The sequence below is a fragment of the Athene cunicularia genome, assembly GCF_003259725.1.
Source record: "Athene cunicularia isolate RWA chromosome 19 unlocalized genomic scaffold, athCun1 chr19_part1, whole genome shotgun sequence".
Lineage (NCBI taxonomy): Eukaryota > Metazoa > Chordata > Aves > Strigiformes > Strigidae > Athene > Athene cunicularia.
Genome location: NW_020799124.1, coordinates 8,091,206 through 8,116,442, shown reverse-complemented (window position 1 = coordinate 8,116,442; position 25,237 = coordinate 8,091,206). Strand labels below are relative to the sequence as shown.

The 25,237-nt window shown below is 44.5% G+C and overlaps 1 protein-coding gene across 1 annotated transcript in view; it reads left to right on the top strand.

Annotated features, from left to right (window-relative positions):
* The window catches only part of COL26A1 (collagen type XXVI alpha 1 chain), a 180,410-nt gene that overhangs the window by 25,745 nt on the left and 129,428 nt on the right, over positions 1-25,237 (top strand). The window contains exons 3-4 of the mRNA XM_026861666.1: positions 6,092-6,214; positions 17,255-17,358. Of these exons, the coding sequence (XP_026717467.1) occupies positions 6,092-6,214; positions 17,255-17,358 (227 nt within the window). The remainder of the gene's footprint in view (positions 1-6,091; positions 6,215-17,254; positions 17,359-25,237) is intronic.

Genomic DNA, 25,237 nt, shown 5'->3' with positions numbered 1-25,237 from the left:
TATAAGAGACAGTTTTTTCTCTTTCGCCTTTCCTCCCTCCCAGAAAGACTTCTGTCTTGGCAAGTTACGTTCTTGGTGATTTGAGCTTTTGTGTTGTACTGTGTGGCATGTGCTTTCATCGGAAGTACTAAAACCACGCTAAATCTCCATTGTACTTAGCTCTACAACAGTATAAATGGCTTTGTTCAGAGTCTAACTTGTAGGATTGTTTTTGCTGAAAGCACAGCATTTCATGCTGGTAGGAGCATGGTGTGCTGTAATGCCACGGGTATCAGGAGCTGTAGCCATGTCCCTCACTCCAGTGAACACATCAGCCACAAGGTCCTGTGTGTGGTAGGTGTTGTTGGCTGTAGGTCTGTTCTTAGCAGGGCACGGCAGCAAGCCAGTTTTGTGTGTGGAGCTGGACTGTCCTCCCATTGAAAGAAGTGATTAGGCAAGAATGTAGCCGCTTTCATCTTCAAGTTGCACGCTCCTGATTAAACAGGCTACTTGCTGAGTCCTGATCAGTTCAGCCCAGTGGTTTCTGACATTTAGTTTGTGATCACTTGGTCAGTGACATGAAGCCTACTAACAACCAGTTGGCTTTTCTCTTGCAAAACCACTAGAAAGTCCTTCAGGGATCCCCAGCACTCCGAGAAGCTTGGAGAAAAGCCAGCAGTTTGGACTAGGAAAGAACCAAGCACTGCTTTTTGGGATGGCTCGAAGTTGTGATGTGAATCTTTCTAAGCATTCACAGTGGGTGAATGGGTGGAGGGATCCCTTGCATACCCCTTGAATGGTGGGTTTAGGAAACGGTACTGTGCAAATCCAAATAGTGAGAACTGGGGAAGAAGCAGCTTGCTGTCTGTCAGTGTCTTCCTGTTGGTGAAATGATTGCTCTAAGCTAACTCAGTCATGGTAGCCAGGAATTAAGCATTGATATGTGGATCTTCTGGAGCTTACAGTATTTTAGCTTGAGTATTTGTTACCTGACACTTCTCCACCCTCTGCAGTCCCTTTTCTCTCTCACTGTAGGCCTGCAGGCTGTACAGACATCCAGAATCCCCAGGGGATGAACTGTGCATCCAAATAAGGCTTCTGGTGAGGGGCACAGCAGGTTCAGAAAGCTGGGGGGGGGATGCAGAATATGGCTTTCTCCCTGGCATCTGCCTACAGCTCAAGCTCCCTGTGTAAGTCCAGCTGCCCTTTGAGGTCCTCTCGGCCTGCTCCGTGCATGCCCTGGGAAGTCAGGGTTTCTCATCTCCCCCAGCGTCCAGGTGCCTGCAGCCAGGCATCACAGCTTTTGCTGAGCCAGCAGAGAACAGGCAACTCTCTCCCAGCATTTGCTAATAGTAGTTTTCAGAGTATCTCCACGTGGAAGCAAACTACTTAATTGGTTGCTCTAGTTAGTCTGAAAGGTCCACAGTAACATCCTGAACCTATACAGTAAATATGATTGGATATCTGCTGGCAGCAACACTTGCATTCCCTCTGGAACAACATGTTGTCAGCCGTGACTGAGACGTGAGATCTTGGTCTCTAGCCCTGGATTGAAACTGTCTAAATCAGCAGCTTGCAGGCCATGGTCTACAGATCCTCAGTTGTCCATGAAAGTCTTTCAAGAATTAAATAGGGCGTGAGAGAAGTGTGTCTCTTTGGAAACGGATGGTGAAAATGGACCAAGTGAGACTTGCCTCTGTAAGCAAAGCAGTGGAAGACCAATTCCACGAGACGCTGCAGGGCATCATGCTAAATATGCTGGTGATGAGCATGCATGAGTTCCGACAGACCCAGCCCTAAAGGAGCTGCTACTTGGATCATTTTGTTTGTTTCCTTGCAATATTCTTTTTTGAATAAGCAGCAATATATTCTCTGCCATCCTGGATGCATGCCAGTACAAGTCCTAAACCTTTCTTGCTAGCATCTGTATATAATATAAAGGGTCATTTATAATCTCTGTAAGCCATGATGAGGCCTTTCGTCACATTGTCTGAAGCCTGCTTGCATTCTGGAGACTGCTTTTGCTGACTTTTGGCTTGCAGAGACAAATCTTGGGGTGGTTTTGTCTGTCTTCTTTCTGTTGTAGTCACTGTGCTATTATATTCTATATTCTATATATATTATATTCTATATTATATATGTTCTAATGCATTTTATGTTTGTGTCTTTCATTCTCACTTGCTTCTATGCCACAGTAAAAACGAAACACATAAAAGTTGCATTTGTCAGAAAATTATGCTATTTATGGGAAACCAAGTGTGTGATATTTTGCAAATGGGAATGTACATTTCACATCTTTGTAACCAAACTCTTCCTTCTGTTGGTAAACAGTGAAGTTAGAGAAATCTGTGTTCATGTTGGATTATCCGAGTATCTCTGGGGTCTGACCACTTCCTTTGCCCTCATGATCCATGCTGTAGGGGTTCTGCTTTAGAGAAGACAGAATGCTGAAGTGACAAGTGTTGTGGTACTTTATCACTGTCACTGCACTCTCTGAGCTCCTGCTGAGGAAGGTGGAAGACTGTCCCTAGACCTGAGTGAAGGATCTGTTATTTTGCCACGGACTATCAGTCCTGCTCCGCCTGGCAAACCCAGGTGATGGCTTCAGGCAAGGAAAGCAATGCATGGAGAATCTCGGGGGAGCTTCTCACTTCTGTAATGATTGCTTCCTCATAACAGGTCCTGAGCAGGTCATCTGAAAAATGAACCTGGGGAAGCGGTGGCTTTCTCTCCTCACCATGTGCAGGCTTCTGTCCCGTGCACTGTAGTGTGGGAGCAGCCTTTACATGCAACTGCTGCCTAAGGCTGTGTCTGATTGTAACAAGGTCTGTCCAGAACATCTCACTTCCCAGAAAGGCTTTTCCAAGGCAGAAGTGACAACTTTACTGCCAAATTCTTTGGAGCTGCAAGGGGATACATGTACCTGAACAGCTTATTCCGAGGACCAGGTAGAGCAAAGGTCTGAGAGACCTACTCAGACAACAGCAGTTGTTTGGAAAGAAAATCTGTATGCATGCTGGTAGCACCCAGTGAATGAAAGCCCTGGCAACACCAGCTTTGTAGGTAGCTTAAAGTATTCAACTTTTCTTGGAGTTTTTGACATAGGCAGCCTGCACAGTGTCACCTCTTTATCTCCAGATCCACAAATGTAGTGCTAGGCTCCCGAGCTGGTTGAAATTAATCCTTGAAGGAATAAGATGATGTTGAATCTGGGTCTATGCAAAGGAAATTTGGAGAGTAACAATTAGTTTCTAAATTCTCCTTAGGATCTGTGATTTGGAGCTGCCATTATACATTAACCAGAGCAGACAGGCTGCCAGATTCCCTCTGGCAATCGTGGAGTCTGCCTCCAACGCCTGCCTCTCCCTTTGCGTTGTGCTGGGGAGTGCAGTGGTGTTTGTCTTTGTTCACCTTCCTATGTTGTTTGCCTCCAGGAGTATGAAGCTCTCTAGTTTCACCATCGGATATGGAGGGATTTGCTCAGAGTGGAGTTGAAATTTTTTAAAATCTGACACAGAAGTGCTTTGTGGATACCCGAGAAGGTGGGACAGGTGGTCTCAGAAGCCCACCAAAATCAGTATTAGAGTGAAATAATTGGTGTAGGATAATCTAACTCCATACCATGGAAACGGTACTTCTTCCCAGATGACTCTGTGAAGGAAGAAGGCCAGTGACACAAATACAAGCTACATAAAGGTTAAAACAGAGCATGCGTAAATAAATATTTCATTTCTAAGCCAGAAAAATGGTCTTAACATGAGAAGAGGCACCCGAGTCCTTGATAATTATACTCTGTTTTAAAATATTCAGTACCTTTATTCTGAATTTGTTAGTATTTCATGTCCCTTCATGCTCTGTGATATGTTACTAGTTTGCATACTACTGCTTTATTCCTCTCCTACGGTGGAACCAATTCCTTTCCTCATTGCATGTTAATGGGAGTTTTTGTTTTTCATAACTTTAGGACATACGCTTCTGCCATTATCCTGTGGGGTTCTGTATATGTGCAGTTTGTTTTGCCTAACGTGAAATGCTTTTTGCTCTGAGGCTTGTGCAGAAGTGCTGTCCTTCCAAAGGCTGTAAGCACTGTGCTAAGAACATGCTCAGGAGAGAGCTGTGGTTTCCCCGACCTCTCTCATACTTGCCCTTTCTCCTGGTTGCTTTTCTGTCCATGCTCAGCTGGCTGCTCCCATGGCATGAGGAGATCTTACCCAGCAATACCTGTCTGAACAAACCCCATGACTAAAGCTTGGAGAGACGAAATGGCTGACTGCACCATGTGTGCATGTGAAATGAAACAGAAAACTTGACTTTGAATTATCACACGTTTCCAGTCTTTAGCTCCTGTCTTTATTTCTTCTGGTTTTGCTCCCTAAACTTTATGCAGAAGTTGTGCTGGGCCTGTTAAAGGATCTGCTGTCATCATGTGAGCTGAAGCTTCTTTAATCTCATCCTTCCCCCATTTTGCCCTATGGTTCTACGATGTAGATGTTAGTAGAGACATTTGGGTACTAGAGTGTCTGATCCCTATATAAACCATATAAATCTGATCTATATACACTATATAAATCTGAGAGGAGTGGTTCTCTTAAGACTTCTCTGCCAGCCTGGTGTCACCTGAGATGTGACTGTAGTTCATGTTTCCTGATGAGGAACTGCAAGGGGTTTACAGTGAGCAGGGGCAGTGGCTGCAGTGGCTGTGCCTTGAGGGTGCTGACGGGCTCGAAGGCACTGGGTAGAAAGCCACCCTCTCTCCGGGTGCCCCAGCTTTCCCCTCTGGCTGTAGCCAAAGGTTCGGTGAGCAGCCTGCTGGCCCCAGCTTGCCCATTGTGGTCTGCAGCGCTCGGCTCAGCCGCTGGCATACATACCTCCTATTCATGGAAATGAGAGTTATCCAGGGAGCAGGGAGCCTCCTGCAGAGATAGGAGGGGAATCCAGAAAGGAAACAAAAAGCAACAAATGCTGTAAATGGCAAATACTGGAAAAATTCAACTATCACGGGGAAGGTGGGTTGGGGAAGGAGGAGGGGACGTACAGGTGCCTGTTTCCACTGTGCCAGCAGTTTAATTTTTGGTAGGCAAGGTTGGGGAGCCACTATGATACCTGGAGAAGAAGGGATCAACTGTACAGGGGGCTCTTTAAGATGGGTGAGAAGCCAGGACTCTTCTGCATGTGCAGGGAATGCTAACATAAGCACTTTGTGTGTTTGGGAGTGCAAGCTGGTGTCTCCACTTTCCATTAGTGACCCCAGTTCTGATCCCCAATCAGTAGGAAAGTGGGTTTCAAACCTGTTAACTACGCAGAGGTACAAAAGCAAAAATGTGAACCAGGATTTGGCAAATATGAATGATGCTTACAAGAGGAAAATCCTTTTTCCCCTCCCTGAACCATGACACTAGAACCTGAAAGTGTATTTTTCAGTGAAGGTGGAAAAGGGTCTATGGGTCCCAGTCCCCAGGGCTGATGCTGCAGTTCCTGCCTTGTCACACACCTTACGGTGAGGAGGTCTCTCTCACTCTTATTTGCTTATGAGAAAGCATAAGACAGCAGTCCTTCCCTCCCCTACGTTTTCTCTTGCCCATTTTTAGACCATAACCTCACCAGGACAGCAATATGGCTTGTTCAGCACCCGCTGACAATGAGCTCCACCACACCAAAAAGCAGAATTTTCCAACTCAGATGTTGTTCAGAATGGTAGGAGGCTGCAGAAAGATACCATAATGAGCAGGATGAAATTAAGACAATGGGAACTGACTATCAAGAGATTTGGAACACTTTTTTTTTTTTTTTTCACTTTTTTTTTTTTTTAAGTCCTATTGTTTATGATAACTAACAAAACTAAATTATGCACTATAAAACTCTAGCCTCTGAGGACCAAGCAAGAGGCGTTACTGGATCTCTTGTGGTTCAGGTTGGCAGAAGCAGGGAATCTTTCTGCAGCTATTGGGAGGAGAGGGTGGGGTGAGAAATGAAGACTGCAAGTTGGGCTAGCTATGGCTGGCAGAAGTAACAACCCCACCCCCCGATACTTGGTCTGTTTTTCATGCAGTCTGATATATGTTGGTTCAGCTTGCTGTCTTACTGGGGCTAACAGTGTCCTTTCTCTCTGCAGGCACTGGTGTCACTATACGGTTACACGGACAGTTTCCTGCCAAGTGCAGAATGGGTCAGAAACAGTGATCCAGCGAGTTTATCAGAGCTGCCGGTGGCCAGGACCTTGTGCCAACTTAGTGAGGTAAAAATCTTTATGTCTCATGTTGCTGAATTTTCCTGCACTTCTCATTAAATTGGTTAGCTTTTAAGTACTGCATGAGATGAATGGGTCAGATGTGATATCCTGCTTCATGATGGTGTAACTAAAAAATGCCACTGGTGTTAGCTGCAGAGTAATTACACGTGAAGGTAAGTACGGTATTAGGGACAACCTATGTGAAACAATCTGGCTTACGCTGTAATGCCCATTGGTACTTTTCCACACAGGAGGCTGTTCCTAGTCAGGCTTGAAGCTAGTCAGGCTTGAGGCGATACACACTACACTCCAACAGAGTGCGGTGTGACTGAACAGGCTTAGCAGGGATTATGTGGCTTGCTGGTATCGAGTCCTCATGCTTGAGTCTTTAAAGGTAATATTGATGAGATACACTGGAAAGCTTTGACTGAATTCCTTGCAGCTGGTGATGGATGAAGGTAGTGTGCCCTGTACCTTTCAGAGTGGAATTTCCTTACAGCACCTCTTAATCCTGCATCTCAATATCCTTTAGAGACATGCATGAAAGCACAGCGTCCCCTCTCCCCAGATGAGAAACAAAAGCGTACAGACTGTGACTGGTCAAAAACTTGCCCTGAGCCTGATTTGTCTTTCAGTCACTTACAGTCTTGTGACTCACCTACATTTAAGGAAAAAAAAACCCCATGTGAAATAGCTCTGCCCAGCTACCACCTTTCAGTATGCAAAATGTCTTCGTATTGTCGAGCTTTGCCTTCTCTGAAAGACATTCTCAAAGCAGAATAGTGTTACCCGCCCATCTGGGAATTGGTGAAAAAAAAGCCATTGTGCTGTAAATTTACACCTAGCATCTATAACAATTTCCCATGTAGACAAGCCCATAATTTAGCTCACAAAGCTCAGTCATTTTATTGTTACCAATTCACCCACAGGGCACTGACTGAGGTCCTGCTGTAGCTGATAACCTAGCCAGAATGTGGTTGTACTGCCCACTTCAATACCAGAGATCCACCTTCCCAATCTGCGGCTTTCGACTCTTCATCTGGAATTCACATTTTCCATGTGGCAGTTACCACAGCTGGTTCTCCAGTTTCTACTTGGCCAGTGGTCAGTCTAAGCTTTTTCACTTGTAATATATCTGCTTTGGTGTCTCTTTGGTCTTGTTTTATGCAAGGCTGTGGTTGAAACACTTAATATTTTACACGGTCATGGCCAAACTTCTGTTGAAGCTTTCTAATTTCCCAGACTTTTTACACACATAATTGTCATTAGAAACTTGTGAGCTTTCACCTTGTCTCCTAAACTTGCCAAAAATCTTGCTTATTTTTTCTTTGTTAACATAACTGTAGTTTCATAAGTACCAAACAATTGATCGTGTTACTAGTAAAAATCCTTTTTGTGGGCTGCTGCAGTTACTCATATACATTGTTTCTTACATTGTTAACCCAGAGACTTTAGCAGTAGTGTGTGCTGTTGTGACATTGTTATTCATGGAACGTTTTCAGTTTCAAATGTAGTTTGGTTCATTTGCCTGACGAGTCCAATTGTTTGGAGACAATGCAGAATGGCAGCAGACTTCTCAATTTTTCTTTCTATGTGAAAATATCATGGAAAGAAGCTGGGGTTATTGATATTTAAGATCTCAGCTGGTGAAAGCTCAGCTGACACACGCTGCATTTCTGGAAGACGATCACCATGAAGAAACCTACCAGAAGAGATGGGAGAACACCAATGCTCTGTTCCCTCTGCAAGTGGGAGGAAACACAAGCCAAGCACATGGCACCCTTCCAAGGAAATGACTATACTGTCTGTCTTCTAATCATGCATTTTATGACTTTACTTTATTTACTCAACTTTACTTGCATGAAGTAAAGAAAAACCCTGGTCTTCTCTTTCCCAAGGACCTCCAGAAAGCTGCGTACAAATGCTGGAGCCTTCCAAAACTATCAATAAAGCTACCCAAAGTTATCAATAAAGGTGAAGCAGGAGCAGCATGTGCTGGTTCCTGATAATTTTCTGTACTGCCACTGTATGAAAGGGAGAGCCCCAAGAACAAGTAGCAGGGAAGCCGAAGCCACTGAGGTCCTGAGAGTTGAGTGGGTTGTTGGATGAGTTATCCCCATCCCAGACATCTTTTATAAGTGGTTGCTTGTTTTCAGTGGTGCTGTTATCATTGTGATATGAATGAAAAAAAGCCACTGAAAATGATGGATCTTGTGACATGTAACTTCTGTGGGCAACATTTAGTAACCCTGAGTCATGTTGTATAGTTGAGGTCTGATTTCCCGGGCCTAGGTAGCAGACTATCAATGTTATGTTGCCAGAGATAGAGATATGTGAATAACTGGCTTTCTCTTGTCTTCTAGTCAAAGTGAGGTTTTAATTTTTTATTTTTTTTTATTTTTTTTTTAACGACATGTTTTCCCCTCTTTAACCAAAATGAATATCGTCTCTTTAGGAAACACCAATCTCTCTCGTAATTCGGGTGAATCCCATCTCTTGTTTTCAGATGAAAACTCCCAGGGACAGCAATGAGAAAAACAGTCCCCAAAGTCACAGGGCGGTTGGGTAACTCTTCTATTCAGCACCTCACTTGCTAGTGCAGTTCCTTGCAAGTTATACTTGCTTTCTTATTTTTCTGCTGAGAAACTGGCTTTGAAGGGGTTTGTAAGCTTACACCAATCACCGTGGTGCACAACTTCCTTCAACAGGTCTCTGAAAATTCCTGTGAAAGACAAACAGAGCAGAAAACTCAACTCAGGTGCCCTACTTTTTTTTTTTTTTTTTTTTTTTCCCCTTTTCCCTGCCCTTCCTCTAACTAATGGTTTGAGAGTGATTCTGTACCTACTTTTTCAAAACAAAAAAACCCCAATCCAAATTCCCAAATCTATTTTAGCATGTCTGAAAGGTTTGGGTGACACTGCTGTTTGCCTGTGAGGTGTCCTGGTTTTCTTGGGAATCTTGTCTTTTTTCTTGTGATGGGCACACTGTGTGGTGCAGGGCCAAGACAACCACTCTGTGTTTAGGGTAAACGTTACCTATTTTGTCTTTCAAACTAACTTATCCCAGAAAGAGAAAGATGGATGTGTCATGGCAGAACTTGAGCCATGGGACTGCTGCTTTGCCACCATGGCTATGGCTAACAGCAAAGGACCCCTCTACCCATGTTTCACTTAAACCTGCTACTGCAGGACTGAAGTCCAGAAATGCTGCAAGTCCTGATACCTTGTGAGGTCAAGAGTTCTCTCCTCTCGGGAGAGGATATCCTAAGTAAGGATATCTTCAGTAGTTACCTTAAACAAGGAAAAGGCATGTGTCTGGTATCAAATCTGATAGTGTCCTGTCCCAACACTTTGCAAAACACAGGAGAGGGCTTACTCTAGCTTCATGGAAGGGGAAGCAAAGAATCCTTTGTGTCACTAAATGCCTTCACTAGTCCTTGAGTGTGTTCCTGTCATATGAAGGAGCTTTTCTCTACAGTCCTTGATGATTGCCTGCTTGACTGTATCTGCCCGACATGACAGATCCAGCACAAATGTTTTACAGGGCCAATAAATACTTCATTCCATCAAACAACGTTGTTTGTTTCCTCCTTACCTTGTCTATACCAGCACCTCTGTCTTTTCATGTTTTCTGGAAGTCTAGCTCCTGGAGATATCAGGCTTACTCCAGGTCTGGTAGTGACTAGAAATGATCATGCTCTCTATATCCCTGTGGTTGTTCAGGTAGTATAAATGTATCTGCTTTCCTTTTGCCAAAATGAAAAACGTAAAGATCTTCTGTTCTTCTCTAGCAAGATTTCTGGTGCCTGAGCTTGAAGAGGGGGCACATTCGTATGGTGTTATGCTTGACTGTAAGCAATGCATAATGTCAGTAAGCCACTGGCATTATTTTGGCTTTATAGTAGTTCTCCCAGCTGCAACTTGAAACAAACTGTTTTCATCTCCTTCTTTACAGGGAGTCAACCATATCTGGGAGAGCTTTCATTCTGCCAGCACCCGTTATCGGGCTGCTCACTAGCAAAAGGGATGCCAGCCAAAAAAAAGGCATCTCTCAACCTTATGGTGACAGCTGAGGGGCGCTCTGTTAGAGAGACTCTGCTTACAAGCAGACATCAGTGTGGCCAGACAAGGATTTAATCCGTTTCCTGTCTCCCATTCATTCGTGTTATGTTTCTTTCCCTTATTGCACAAACTGCAGCTCAGGGCAGAGGAGTATCTGTGAGTTCCCCAGCCTAGCAGCTTCAGTTGTGTGATGTCCTTGCTGTCTGTTCACTTGCTCTTGGGAAGCTGGCAGCTGTACTTCTTTTTCAGGAGTGTCGTCATCTTGGCTGGGATAGGATGAGCTGATCTGTTCTTGCCCTCCACCCCAGACTCTTTATTTAGCTTGGGTGCCAAGTTGCTTTGGAGCAGTCTTGGCTGGAGACTTTCCCTCAGCAGATCTATTCTTGAACTCTCTCCATTTGCGTAGTGAAGACTTCAGCTTCTGCGCGCTATAGGATATGCCTTTGCTTTGTCACGCTACGAAGTGAATGGGCAACTTTCCAGCACTCTGGCTGAAGCTCCCACTGTACTTATAAAAATTGCATGCCATTTATCTGTCTGAAGGAAGGGATAAAGTCTCTAGCTTGGTGTTTCAGTGGCAACCTAAACTCTGGGTGTCTGCTGCCTGGATGGTCACACCTGGCTCCCAGTAAGCCCAGACATCTGAACTATAACCCTTCTCCTGAGCAATCGTTTTGCTGCAGCAGCTCCAGGCTCATGCAGAATCCTATCCTGACTAGGATGCTATGCTCCTCCAGGCTCACAAAGAAGGGTGGTTTCATAGGCCAGGCAAGGATTTGAGACCTGTATTGAGTTGCTGAAGCTTTTCTGACTTCCTGTGCCTTCAGTCAAGCAATAACAAATCACCTGTAGATGAGAGCAGTATTTCTTTTGTCTTACTGTGTTTTATGACTTTGAGAATAGGACAACTTCTCGCTATACTGTAATTGGTCAAAATCAGCCTAATTTTGATTAGAGTATTTGTGTATGACTGTTGAGGTCAGTAAAACAGTTATCTCAGCAGGTAAATGAAAATGATGAACATCCTGGCAGGTCATGCACTGTTACAGCCTTCAGAAGACAAACATTTTCTTCTACAAACTGTTGTTGCTGTGAAAATCCCTATCTCATCTCTGGAAGCATCCTGCTTCAGATTGTTGGCAGGATATTCTGACTCCTCTTCTATTTGTTTCATCCTAGAAAAATGAATGTTCCCTTCAAGGTTGTGAAAGTGTTTATCGTGCTATTTTTTGCTGTGCTCAGTGGTCACACAGCTGTTTCACTCCAGCCTTTGAGCACCCTGTCTTCCTGGCTTCAGAGAATCTGAAGATTCCCCCGAAAACTCATAACTGGCTTGTACAAGGACGGGCTTACCCAGTCTCTGTGCTTTAGCAAGGGCCATTGAAACCCCAAACATGAAGTTACTCATCTGTCAGCTTCAAACGTCACTCAAAGGCAGGAAAGATGGAAGTGGGGGGGAGCATTCTTGCAACACAGGAAATCTGGATTGTAATGCCCCTTCCAACTACTAGTTGTTATATGTTTTTTTTTTCCTTGCGGTATTCTAGCTGCTTTGGCTTATCACAAAGGCTATGTGCTTTTGATGACATTTTTAATGTAAGCAGGCTACACATCTTGCATGGATCATTCTTGCTGTTTGGTGTTTTTGAATGTTAAGTTTTCTTTTTTGTTTTCATTTAAACTGAATACATTTCTGCTCCCGCAGGGATTTTACAAGCTAGTTTGCAGAATAACAAAGAAGGAATTCTGCAGGCTCATCCATTTTGGTCTTCGCTGCTTTTGAAGACTATTGCTACAGGGTCAGTAGGAGAAATTTGGGATCTGTCACCCAAGAGACTGGCTTGTAGCTGATGTTTCTCCTCAGTTTCAGAAGTAGTAATGCCACAGGGAAATCCTTCTCTCTTTCTTTCTTTCCAGTCAATTGAATAATAAATCCCAGAGCTTATTCCAGTGCATTAGGACTGCTATTTGAAGTCCTGTTACACACGAACTCTTTTATGTGTTTAATTCCCTTATTGCTTTCCAAGATGTAGAGTCATATGCTTGGAAAAAGATGCCTGCTCTTCCATGCACACAGGGTGAACAGTGCTCCTGTGAAAAGGATAGAGAGAGGCTCTGGGTGTGTAAGGGATTAGAGCTGTAGCACAAAGGTGAGTTCTGAGGTCTGGGAACAATGCGGACGGCTGTGTGCTGCTGGCTGGGCACAGGTGGAGGGCCATCTGCTTAGGAGGTTGTGCACAGGCACAGGTGTCCTCAGGCTGATAAACTAAGGCCTTTTGATCTTGTCCAGACATGCTGTCTGGGCGCTCCTCCTCCTTGCTGGTAGGGAAGTGCAGTGCTACTCCGTAATAGCACTGAGATCTAATTGTTAATAAAGACAGGAGCTGATGATTACTCTGGTGGCATAGAAACACCTGTCTCTGTGTCCTTTTGTCTTTTTTCTTGGGACAGAGACTGTGAAGTATTGCTCTGTACAACTTGGGATGGGAGGTGTGTAAGATTCTTTTGGGTTTTAGACTCTTGGTAAGTTGTGCAAACCAGATGTGCACAGACTTAGAGTTCTTTTCCTCCCCTTTTGCAACGGCAGAAGACACGTATAATGGCCTCCAACACTCCTGGAGCTGCAGGTTTTGTTTTTCTGTCCAGTGTCTGCAGGAGCATATTTGAAACTCCCCTGGTTACGTTCTTCCCTGGGGAACTACTGCCTTTGTGCTCAGGAAGATGAAAGAGCTGGGGCGGTTGGAAAAAAAAGAGCACAAGGTTTGATTCCCAGAGTGATGGACTCTGCCATGCTTGTGAGTGCAAGCATGATGGCAAAGGTACTCCTTGTCCCTGCATCAGCTGTGGCACCGGTTTGAGGTGATTTGAGTGTCTGGTAGGCTTTGAGAGGATAGTTATGATGGTGTGTCTGGAGTGGGGATGGTGGTGTTGGGAACCAAATATGTTCTTGATAGCTACTCTGAGAAACGGACTCTCTGAGTACTCTCATAGGATCTTCACTTCTATGTTAATACCTGCCCAGTTCTTTCCAACCTCCCCTCCTTTCCAAGGCAACCAAATAGCTCAAGATTAGGTTACTTAACCTGACATATTTGAAATCTGATTTCAGAACACCCTGATTTTCTACGGGGAGTTTTAGATTTTTGGCATGTCTGTAAATCAGGCCATGGGTACTATAAATTAGAGGAACTACCATGAACTTTGTTCTGATCTTCTTTTAATGCAGAAGATGGATTGTCCTTGTTCAAAAGACAATATGCCAGTTCTATATACTGGGTTGATAGGTTACTTCATTGCTATGAGAGTAGCAAGTAGAATAAAGCCTGGAGTCCTCAGTTTCCAGATTCTTTGCCAGTCAAAAAGGCAAGTTCATTCCTCTTGTTATCCCGAAACCCACCAGTAAGTGATGAAACTTTCAACTTGGAACTTAAATAAAAATAAGTAGAAGCCTCTGAGAGTTGCTGAGGTCTCCTCGGGCACAAACTGCAATGGCTGAATGAATCACACTAACAAAACCATCTCTTGTGATGTGGAAATGAGTTTCATGCCCTCCCTCTCATGTGGTCTTCATGTACAAACAGCTTTGTTTGTAAGTGTCAAAGGGCAAGGGAAATCCATAAAGGGGGAAGGTAGTTCCTGTGTGTGACAGGCTATCCTGCTTGGGTCATGGCAGAGATCATGCCTGTCTCTTTGACCTGATTTTTGAGGCTCTGATTCAAGAATGTGACACTCTTTCTTGTCACATCTGGCTGTTGTGTTCAGTGACACTTCCTTGAGAGCAAGGGGAACATATCCTTGTGTGCTGAGGCGTGAGGCTTGTTGGCTGCCATCCCTCAATGTGTTCTGACCTCTCCAGTATTTCTAGCTTCATACCCCCAAATTAGTTAATCCGTCATGTCGTGCTCCCTCCCCAGATTACCACTTCCTGGGCAGTCACTTAGAGACACAAGCAAGAGGCTCTGTTTCCCAAACAACAATTGCATGCAGATGAGCACCTGTAGCTTATCTGACACTGATCAGGCAGTCTCCAAGGGCAGTCAGGTGTTTGATCTGTTCTAGTAACAGCAGTGGCTGCTAGTTGAATTTTCTGGGTTCTTACCTCAGTGTTGCCCCACTCCCTGGGACCTTGCTGTGAGCCTCAGCAAACACATTGGTAAACAACACTTATCTCTTGCAGTAGGGTGGCAGGTCCTGGTAGTTCGCTTCTCTGAAGTGCTTGGAAGCCTTCTGCTGAAGGGGACTGTGCGTACTGAGCGCATCCTTTGGCTGTCTGGGAAGCCAAGAGGCTCAGGTTGTGGCTCATCCTAACCTCTTCTCTTACTGTGGTTTTCAGTTTTCTATGCTGGTGTTTGTGGCTTGGGTGACATCCAAGGGAAAAGCTTCCCAGTTCTGCTACCAATCCTTTTTTCTGCTTGCTGCATTTTCTACACATTTTCATTCTGAGGCTTCCGGTCTTTAACAGGTATCTTATTTTCCTCTCCTTTTCCCATGTTTTTTCCTCTCCTTCAGTTGCAACACTTCAGGTATCAGACAGTGGTGACGCTTTGCTAAAGGAGTTTCCTTTGCTCCCCTCCTGGGATAGCAGTCAGAAGTCTGCATGATGTGATGATATATGAAAGAACATGTGCCATGTCACATGACTGTGGAAAAATGATGCTATGAAGAACAAAGCAACTTCAGAGCAAATCAGAGCTGGCAAGCTGGGACCACTTTGCATGCCTGACTGCACGATGCTGAACAGAGCTGCAAATGTCAGGACTCTTCCAGGAAATTCAGGGTGGGTGGTAGGCTGTGACAGCTGAGCTCCATGTTTGTCATGCCCTGAGAAGTCCTTGCTCGTTTGAGGATTAAACTACAGCTACTTCCCCAACACAGAACTGCTGCCAAGATTCCAGTCTGGCTCAAGCCACTCTCCACACTTCATAATGAAGTTTGAGAGAGCTTTAACATCTTGGTGTTGGCAGAAACATGGTTTTAAAATCACGGTGTGGTTGGATACTAGCTGGCTCTGGACATTGGTAACAGGGCTGGAGACTTTCATCTCAAGGTCAAATCCAGCTGTGGTGTTAGTGACAAAGTCATGAACTTCTGACTGATGGTTCAGGACTTACGTGTGGAAAGATGTCTCGAGTCCAACGCCAGGACTGGGAGTCGGGAGACTTGGGTTCTGTTCCTGAACTTTGCCAGAGCTGTTCTGAGAGATCCTCAGCAAGACAATTAAAGTCTTCATGCCTTAGGTCTCTCTGAAAAAGCACTGAATCTCTACTTATGTCAGTGTGGTGCCAAGTCCTCGCGCTCACTCGTGATTGCAAACTCCTGAATACCATTGGATGCAGAAGCGCAAAGAACTAGGTGGGACGAGCTGGCTCTGTCCAGCCCGCATTAGACAAGTGCCTGGATCACAGTTGTCAGTATCAGAAGTAACTGGCGTGCTTTTTGGCAGCTCAGAAGGTGAGGATGTAATGTTCTCAGGAGACAGCATTGCTCTCCCATTGCTGGGTGATGCCGTTCCAAGTGCAGGCAGTCCCGTGCTCAGGAGGATGCTCGTGTGGCCCTCCTCTCTGGTGGCTACAGGAGAAGTTGGTTTCTGTGTTTGGCAGCAACAGCTGACTGAGAAATTAGTTTTTCAAAGACTGTGGTAACCATGACTGAGCTGCTGCCTTCTTTCCAAGACCTACGTGGGCAGCCTCTCCTGGCAAGCCTTCGTTACTGCTCCTCAGAGTAACTGTCCCAGGGTCACCGCAGTGCTGTCCTGGATATACACCTGTGCTTGCTACCCCTTGGAGAGGTTTTGGATGAGATTTATGCAATTTCTAGCTCCCTTTTGGCTTTGGGCCAGGCCGAGGCCAGGGCAGCGCTGCAGGCTGGGGCAGCGCTCCGTCTCCTGGCAGCTCTCGGCACTGCTGGAGGAGACTCTTCCCAGGAGACCCGGGTGCTGGGGACTTGTGTCTGCCTGGCCTTGAGAAAGAAGCACAAAGCTGCAGCCTGCAACGCTGTAATCCCAAAGCTTCAGCCTCTCCCCATGCGTGCCAAATTCCTTTGGCTGTTAAATAAGGGTAGGAATTTCGAGGGGAGCTTGTAGAGTACGACTTCTGTGTTTGCTTTTAGCTTCATGAATAGCAGCAGTGACTTGTCTGGCTGTATACTGGGGAAGCTCTGATTTGCCAGCTTTACAAGACTGCTGTTTTGAAAGCAAAGCTGGCAGTTATGCAACTGTCTGTTTTGTGTTGACTTCAGAATCTCTGGTGCCTTGCACAGGTCTGCTTGTGTCTGCAGGTAGCCCTCTAGTTTCCAGTGGGGCATGGCAGTGCTTGTGCTTTAATTGGGACCCTGGGGGTGCTCTGTGCTATGCACAGAGCTAACAAATGTGTCCAGCAGCACCTCGGCTGTGGTGAGGAAGAGTGTACCCTATTTCAGAAGGGAAAAATGAGGTACAGGTCAGCTAGCTGGAAAAAAGGCTCATGGAGAACACTGTGATGACCTTTGTCATGCTGATGTGTCAACACACCCCAGGGGATCTGAGTGGTGGGAGAAAGGAAGACACCTGAGAGATTTATACAATCCTTGTAAGAATAATGTTTTGGAAACTCTAACGATACTGAGTGAGCAAAGATTAATGTCAGGCTTTGTTCAGTGTCAGAGGAATCCACATAGAGGCAGAGCGAGGGAAACAAAAGTCATCATCTCTGCTACCTGCAATGACTGGTAGTGATGAGACCTCCACAAAGCATACTGGTCATGTTTGGGGGAGAGGCGCGGGGAAGAGCCAGAAGTGTATGAGGCCTTAAGGAGTAAAATAAGGGTTGTTGAATCAGATCCATGCTGTGGTAAACCCTTGCTCTGTTATTTTGTGTGTCTCCTTTTCCTGCAGCTGGGGGTGGCTGGGTGGTCTGGGGATATATCCAGGCAGGAAGATGCGCTACAAATTAGTAGCAACACCACCCTTGAGTGTAAGTGCATTCTACTGACTTCTTGTTTGTGTTAGTTACAGGACTCTCATCAGGCCCACGTACAAAATGTCCTACCGAACTGTGACCACGCTGGAGTGGAGATGCTGTCCTGGCTTCACGGGGAGCAACTGTGAAGAGGGTAAGTTATCCAGCAATGCATTTGTCCTTACAGAGCAGCAAGCGGATGTGTGGATGGACTGGCTGGGATGAGCTGAGTTTTGTTCCTTAATTTGATCTGTGTGTCTCAAACACAGGAACACATCACCTAGTCTCTTCACTCCCCATCATTATCTGAATGTTCCCAGACAAGGTCCAAAAGGTGGTCTTGGAAAACAGACCGTACTGAATACCTGCAAAGAAACCTGAACAGGGAGGGGAAAGAAATGAAGAAATGGGTACTCAGGGATGACCTGTTTATCAATGTGCTCATGCTTGGTGTCCCCATTGCACAGTCCTTCAGAAAATGTGCTTTCTCCATGTCAGCGTGTATCTTCTCCACATCCCACGGTCATCACCATCAGTTGCTGTAGCTGATGAAAACCAGTCCCTGGATGGTTGATTAGAGAAATTTTATGCCTGTAAGGCCTGGACACAAATAATACTCTGTGTTTCCAGAGAGTTTTGAATTAAATTGGGCACCTTCTGTTCTCCTTCCTGCCCTCCCCCTGACTTACAGGTGCAACATTCAGGTTGCACAGTGCATGTGAAAACACAGCTCTGGGTTTGGCATCTGAACCTTCACACTGAGGAAAACACAGGGCTCTTCCCAGAGCTGGAAGAATGGAGAGGTTTTTCCTTTCTCATAACAGTGGACAAAAAGGGCATGTTTTCTTATTTAACTGTTGCTTCTTGGTCCTGCTTCTCCATCGAGTTTCAGGTTTAGATGCCAGGGCATCTGCTGAATCTGGCATCAGTGTTCATGGCTGTGAATCGGAAAGGAACTAAGCCTTGAGTTTTCTGTTCATTTGCGTGAGGTCAACACAGCCTGTCTCTGCTGGCTGGCGAAGGGTCACTGGGGTTGTCCAACTTCTCTAGGGCTTTTCTGTTTGTAGCTGCAGCTCATGTTCCCCGTGCTGCAATATTGATGCTAATCACACAATTCAGGCAAATGTCTATCTAGGAAGTTTTCTCATTGCAGTCACAAAGAATGATGGTTGCAGACAGCAGCTCGCTTCAGGCTGCTGAGGAAACAATAGCTTCCCAGAAGCTCAAGAAAAATCTTAAAAAGTGGCAAAGCTACCCTAAATCGCAGTCTGCAGGAGAGACCTTTGCATTTTAGCATGCTGCTAAAAGAAGTGAGCCTGGGAAAGAGAAGCTGCTGTGTGCAGCTTGGATTTTTACCTGTCACTGCAGGGGAGAGGGATGATAAGGATTGTGGCAGACCTGTTATTTCCAAAGTAGCTGCAGCTCAGACTGGCCACGGATCTGACCGGGGACCCGAGAAGCCCGTGTGTGCAGCCCCTTCGTGCCTGTAGGTTTGGACAGGTGTGAGTAATTACAGCTTAGTGGTGCTGCTGGTGTAAAGGAGAGAATCCAGCTCCCTCCCGCGGTGCCAGATCTGTCTCAGCAGAGTTCAGTGGAAATAAAAAGCCAACATAAGCTTGTTTGAGAAAGTCAGCAGTGATCTCGCAGGAGCAGGTCTGTGGAACGAGGTGACAATTTTATGCAGTCAGTTTTCAAGGTGGAACTGTTCTTTTGGGCTTGGACACGGTCTGTGGAGTGTGAGCTGAAAGCCAGTAGCAAGCCCTCACTTTCATGTGTGAGATTCTTTTTACCTTTTTTTTCCTCCCTAAAACATCTGGTGCTACCGACAGTCCCATGTTCTTGAAAGAAGGAGGAAAATTTTAAAAAAAGACCCCTTTCTAGTACAGCGGGGTTGTGCCACTAAATTTCGAGCAGCAGTATTGGCACTAGTGCTGTGCACAGCACCTCAAGCTGTCCAGAGGCATCAATTTTAAACTTGAGGTATTTACTTGCTTCTTATGTTAATTCTTAATGTTAGTGTCACTTGGAATTGTAAATAAAAGAGGCTGAAAGGAGGTTTTTTAGGGCTTTTTGGCCAACTGATATAAAGCCTTTTGTACTCTGTCCTTTCTGTACTCTCTCCTACCATAAATGCAGTTCCTCTGAGGGGGTAGGATGCTTACATCTGTGTGAGTCCTTCCTGGAAACAGCAGACAAAAGAAAACAGAAAACTAAACTGAAACAAAACAAAAATAGTGCAGTTATGAAGCCATCGTGAATTAGCAGGGTAGAACCTCAAATGCTTTAATCTTTTTATGGTATTAGTTAGATTTCTCCGCAATATTTCATTGCACTTGTATGTGCAGCTGGTGCTTTTGAAGTTGATGTGAGATAGGCACGACTGAAGGCAGATTAGACCTGCACTATTTTTAACGTGCCTTCTTGCTGTGTTGCAAATGCTCTAATTCCCTGACAGGCAGTGTTGTTCTTTCTCCATGTGTCAGCAGAATGGCAGCCACAGTGGCTCTGAGTTTCCACTTCAAGATGTCTCCCGTTTCCAGAGGCTGAAGTAAAAAGTTTTCTTTCCCAAAGGGCTCTGAACCGTAAGGTTGCATTTTCATGTGAAGGACGGACCAAGCCGGGAGGTAATCATTGGTTAAGCACACAGAGCAGTTTGGGGAGTTGTGTGTGCATGGACATGGCTGCGGGGTCCCTTCTTTGGACTGATGGTGGTTTTTGCATCTTGAGGCTTCAGACATCCTATCAATTGATTCCTTCTTTAATCCCCAGTGAGCAGGGTTGATACTTCTTTTTTTTTTTTTTTTTTTTTAACAGTGTCTTTGGGGGAGTCACTGTAGCCTATGCAGAGGATGGATTATTTTTATTAGCTGTCCTTTTATGAGGCCTTCCTTGCCCTTTTAAAATTTATTCTTTTAGCAGTTTATGAGGAAAGATAGGATGGTGGGAGGGTCAACCAAGGAAACCAAGTCAAAGAACTTGCAATCATCCAAAGGCTGCAGTGCAGCTATTTCCGACATGCATATTTGTTATCGCCCCGATGGTAGGTCAGCTTTTCTTCTGCAAAGGAAATAGTCCAGCCTGGATGCCTAGCCCTGAAGTATGACAGACTCCTGATGAGACTGGCTTGCTGTGACACACCTTCAAGGAGAAAACTCCCCTTCCACAGTGACATGCACTCTCACAGAGCAAACTGTTAAATGCAATTCAATTATTACAGACTGTCTTGATCCTTAGCTAATAAGTTTGGCTTCAGAAAGTAACCACTTAACTGTCACCAGCTGGCAGGCACTTACATTAATGCTGAAGGCTGCACATTGTTTAGATTTAAATTATCATGGGAATTTAACTCTTGCACTGAGGCTGATAAAGAGCAGCATGGTCTGGAGGAAGCCCACCTCTAGAAGTGGGTGGAGATTTTGCTACTCAGTGGGCTATTCATTTACTCAGGTGGGGATGGATACTTCCAGTCTGTTTCAAGTTGACACTGCTTGGGGCTCTCTCTCCTTCCCTTCATTGCTTTACCCTCATCCAAAGGTATGTCAACATTTGAAAGGTCTCTAATTTCTTTATTGTTTTTGTAGAACTGTGACCAGCTAGTTGAGTAGACAGTTAAAAATCACCGGTTGTACCAGGGCTTCCTAGAGGGTTTCTTGCAACGTTTTTTGGATGGAGAAAGAGACTTGATGCAAACAAGTCTGGTGAATTTAACTGTCAGTAGATGCTAATTTTTATTTTCCAGTTTCAGGTTTTTTTGTTTTGTTTAAACTGGAGCCCAAGCCTAGGACAGGAAATTAATCCACTGAGCCACCCAGTCTGCTGACTGCTGATATAAAGAACATATGGACGAGGGCAGTGCAGAGGTGAAGTGGTTTAGCTATTGCAATCATGCATCAAGCTGATTGATTTGAATCCAAGATGATGCTGACATTTCAACTCAGCCTTTTTTCTATATGGCTGAAAGTTCAAAGGCAAGTGCAATCTCTTGGGAGAGGAAGAGTGTCCCTAGCAAGTTCAGGGGCTCAGCACTGCCATAGAGCTCTCCAGCTATTTCATTTTACAAATGTAACAGATTTCTTTCTTTCCTGTTTGTTTGTATTGCTTGAATTTGGGACAGTAGCCAGTATCCTATTTACCCCAGAAGCAGATTGATGGCAGACAGCTTAGCTGTTTGGGCAAGAAGCAGCTCCAAGAGTAGCCTCAGCACCTCTAAAGTGATGCCGTTGTGATTCCAGGCTTACTTTTTTTTCTTTCCATAAGAATACAAGCAGGATAGGAAATTTGAGCAGCCTTGTTCAAGTAATTGTTTAATTTGAGACACCACTACCCCCCCTTTCAGCTCTTGGAATATTTTTATCTACTTTTAATAACTATTGTTTGCATCTTGTTATTCTGATATTTTTCAAACCTCTTAGATTCCCATGTGTTTACAATTTTCAAGGCAGCATAAGAAAATGAGGACTTTCCTCTTGGTATGATACAGTGCAAAAACCCTCTCCATTTTTACTGCTGGTTCACAGAGTTTCCTGGTCTCAGGAGGAGAGATGCAAAACAACACTGACAGGAAAATCTTGAACTAGCGAATGCAATTATGATAGAAACTCTGAAGCCATGAGAATGAACATCAGAACTTAAAAACCTGAAGGTTTGAAAGCCCATTAAGATGCTCTAGAAGAAAGGGTATTCAAAGTGGCGTTGATGGGACCTCAGTTCTCCTGGTCTTGGTTTGCTCCCCTGTGAACTGTTAAACACAGAACTGTCAATTTGTGTGAAAATATAATGTGAAGAATATGGAGTAACATTTCCCATAATATCACAGTAGTTCTCTCCAGGAGTTGAGCTTGTGTGAGTTTTTCCCTTTTGTCAAGTACTTCAGTTCCTTCTTGTTTCTCCCTCCTCCTTGTAGCCGTTGTTTGAAAGCAAGGAAGTTAAGCCTCTGCATCACATGTAGTGAGTAGCAGAGCTCTTGCTGCCACTGAGCATTTTTCATCTTGTGCTTAGAAAATGAGAAAATGTAAGAGAAGGCAGTGGGAGTGGAGAGGCCTTGCACTATCTGTTCCTGTTGCTGCTAAATCTTCGTGCAGTGATGTTTTCCCCCTTCAGCAGAGTCCAGCTCCTGTCATAACCAAAGCAGAAGCTTCTGTTTGAATAGTGAAATCCTCCCAGAGGTGGCTGTGTCGGTGCTCTCTGGTTAGCAGTTCTATGCTGTGAATGTGTGGCACGCTGAGGTACCCTCCTTTCATATCTGGGTCTTGTACAGATCCTTGCACGCATGTAATTCTCCACTAGAGACTGGCTCAGTAATTCCTTTAGTGCAATGTGACTTTGCTCTTATTTTGAGACCTTTATTTCAAACTCCAACATTTGGTTCCACATTGCAAACCTGCTTCTAAAAAAATCTCCTCATTCCACAGTTTAATGTTATTAGATACGATAAGTGAATTATGTGAATACGTGTCGTAGTGCAACCTGAATTTCCTAATAATGATCTAGTTAGTAAAGCTATTGGTTAGTAAGTAATAAAATGTGGTAACTAACTCTGTAAACCTACCTTCAACAATATTTCATGAAAAGACATCAAAGCATGTTGATCACTCTTGATGGAATTGCTGCTGCATGAAAGCAACTTTCTGAGTAATGATGCTTGTGTACCTGTAGTACACAGGTGATGGATGCTATCTACCCTGATACTTTTTTCCATAGTATATGACTTCTGCTCCTCCATATTGTTATACCTCCTCCTGCTTGTGTTTCTGGTGGCCCCTTCAATATCAGGCAGAAGGTCTACCAAGAAGTCTCCCAAACTACGATGTGTCACCCAATTCCTATCCGCTCCCATCACCACGCTGATCATTCGGCAACCTCTGGCTTCAGGCATAACACGTGTGTCACCCTTGATCAAATTTTCTGAGGAGTTCCTGGAGTGTGTGGTCACTGTTGGAAGAATCTGCAGCCTGCTGAGAATGCTTTCTGGCATCAGTGCTGTGTGACTACTTGAACAATCTCTAAATGTTCATCTTCTCTTTCGATACACAGTCAAAAAAATAAAAATCCCTGTCAGATTTCCAAAGATTTTGACACTGCATTCCAGCATCTACGTAGTTTCATTTTTTTGGACATTTTTAATCTGAACAGGGAGAATTTTATTCAGCACCTAATGTCAAAATATTTTGAGTGCTAAATATCTGCAGATGTTATCTTAACATAATTAGAAAAGCTGTATGCTGTACTCTTACATTGTCCCCGTTTTTTAAGCTCCCATCAAATTACTGTGGTATGCAGGGAATCTTTTTTTATTTTGATAAGGTTTGTTTGCTTTCCCAAATATATTGGATGCTTTCTGTTTCTCTTAGCTGTGTATTTCTTAATTTATAAGTGATGGACCCACTTATTTATAGTTAGTGGCTTTTCTATTAATTTGCTTTATTTCTAATCAGGAGTGAACATGATCTTACCTTGAGTAGAGTTAACACAGGACCAGGCTCTGGATCGTTCTCACTGTGCTGGCAGGATTCTGCCAGTTGCTGTCAAGAGACAAGCATGTGGGGCTCCTTTGACAACTTTGGCCTGAGGTGCAGCAGAAGGTGAGAGCTGAGAAGGAAGTCCTGGGTAGTTGACTTGAGTTTTTGAGCTCCTCGTGCTGTAGTCAAGTAGGTTCTGCTGTTTCACATAATGGATGCCAGTGCAAGGGACAGATCTTCCATGTCTCAGCCAGTGTTGCTGCTTCCTAAAGGAGTTTCACCTTCATCTTTCATGCAACTGCCTTTAGTGCATGGAAACAAGTAGACTAGCAATCATGATCCTGGAATTGCTGGAAAGACCAAAAATGGTGACTTACTAGAATAGGTAGTCTATGAAATTGGGAAGGGTCTTCATTTTTGCCTGTTAGAGATGTCACCGGTTGTTTCTGCCTTGAAGCTGGGAGGCTCTTGAGGTTCTTTTTATCTGCTTCAGTGGCAGAGCGGGTAAGTGCTGAGGAGCTGGGCTACACTAGAGTCAACTGTTGTCAGAAACATCGCCAGTCAGGGACTGGAGCTGCCATTCAATTAATTGAATCTTGCTTTGAATTCTTATAATCCTGTAAAGAACATAATGGGTAGTAACCTTGAAGCACTCAGCAGAGCAAATAAACATCTAGGAAAAGGTCCACAGAAAGGAAATGCTTTCACTAGGGAGTTGTTACGTGTTGATCACAGAAACAGATGTGTGAAATTTTTGGGACATTGCTGGTAAGGAGGTCAGCCAAGGGGATACAGTGAGACCTCCAAACTCTGCTGTGAGCCTGTAAAGAGAGTGGGGCAGGGGGGAAAAGGTAGACCTTTGACTTCAGTAGTTGGTTACTGAATGACAAATGCTGCCAATTCTTATTCATCTGGTGGTGCTAGTGGTTTTTTAGCAGGTTAGGATTTCCTGATGGGACCAATTTTATCAGCCAGGAGAATGGAAGCATGGCAATCTTGGCTCTGCATATCTCTCTCTTGACCAAACAAGTATTCAGTAGATGATGGACCTTTAAGATGATGGACCCTTAAGATGATGGAGCCTTTAAGAAATATTTTCCATTAGACTTGTATAAGCACTCTTAGTCACATCTCTGGTGGTCAATTAGTTAGATATTGGAACTTTTGCACCCAGGTGAGCTCTTGAATTACCTGGCAACAGAACTTGAGAGATGTGGGCTCTGAAGACCCCACACCACCTCCTGACAGTGTCATCTTCCTTTCATAATCCTTACTGCTGCCTTCAACTCTATGCTTTTAACTTACTACTTTCCCAAGTACATGTTCCCTTCAGAGCTCCTGTCTTCCCCCCAAATTACCACTTATTTCCCATTCATCCTCACAATGATGAAACTTTTTTTTACTTGAGGCCACTAGAAGGGAGTTATTTTTTTCCCATGTGTAAGACTCACATTATTACAGCCTCTGGGATAATAAATCTACATTGTAAACTTCTAAATCTGCTTAGGAATTGGTGGGGAATTCAAGACAGCAGACTTATTTTATACTTCCTCCTCCCCACCTCTCCCCTATTCC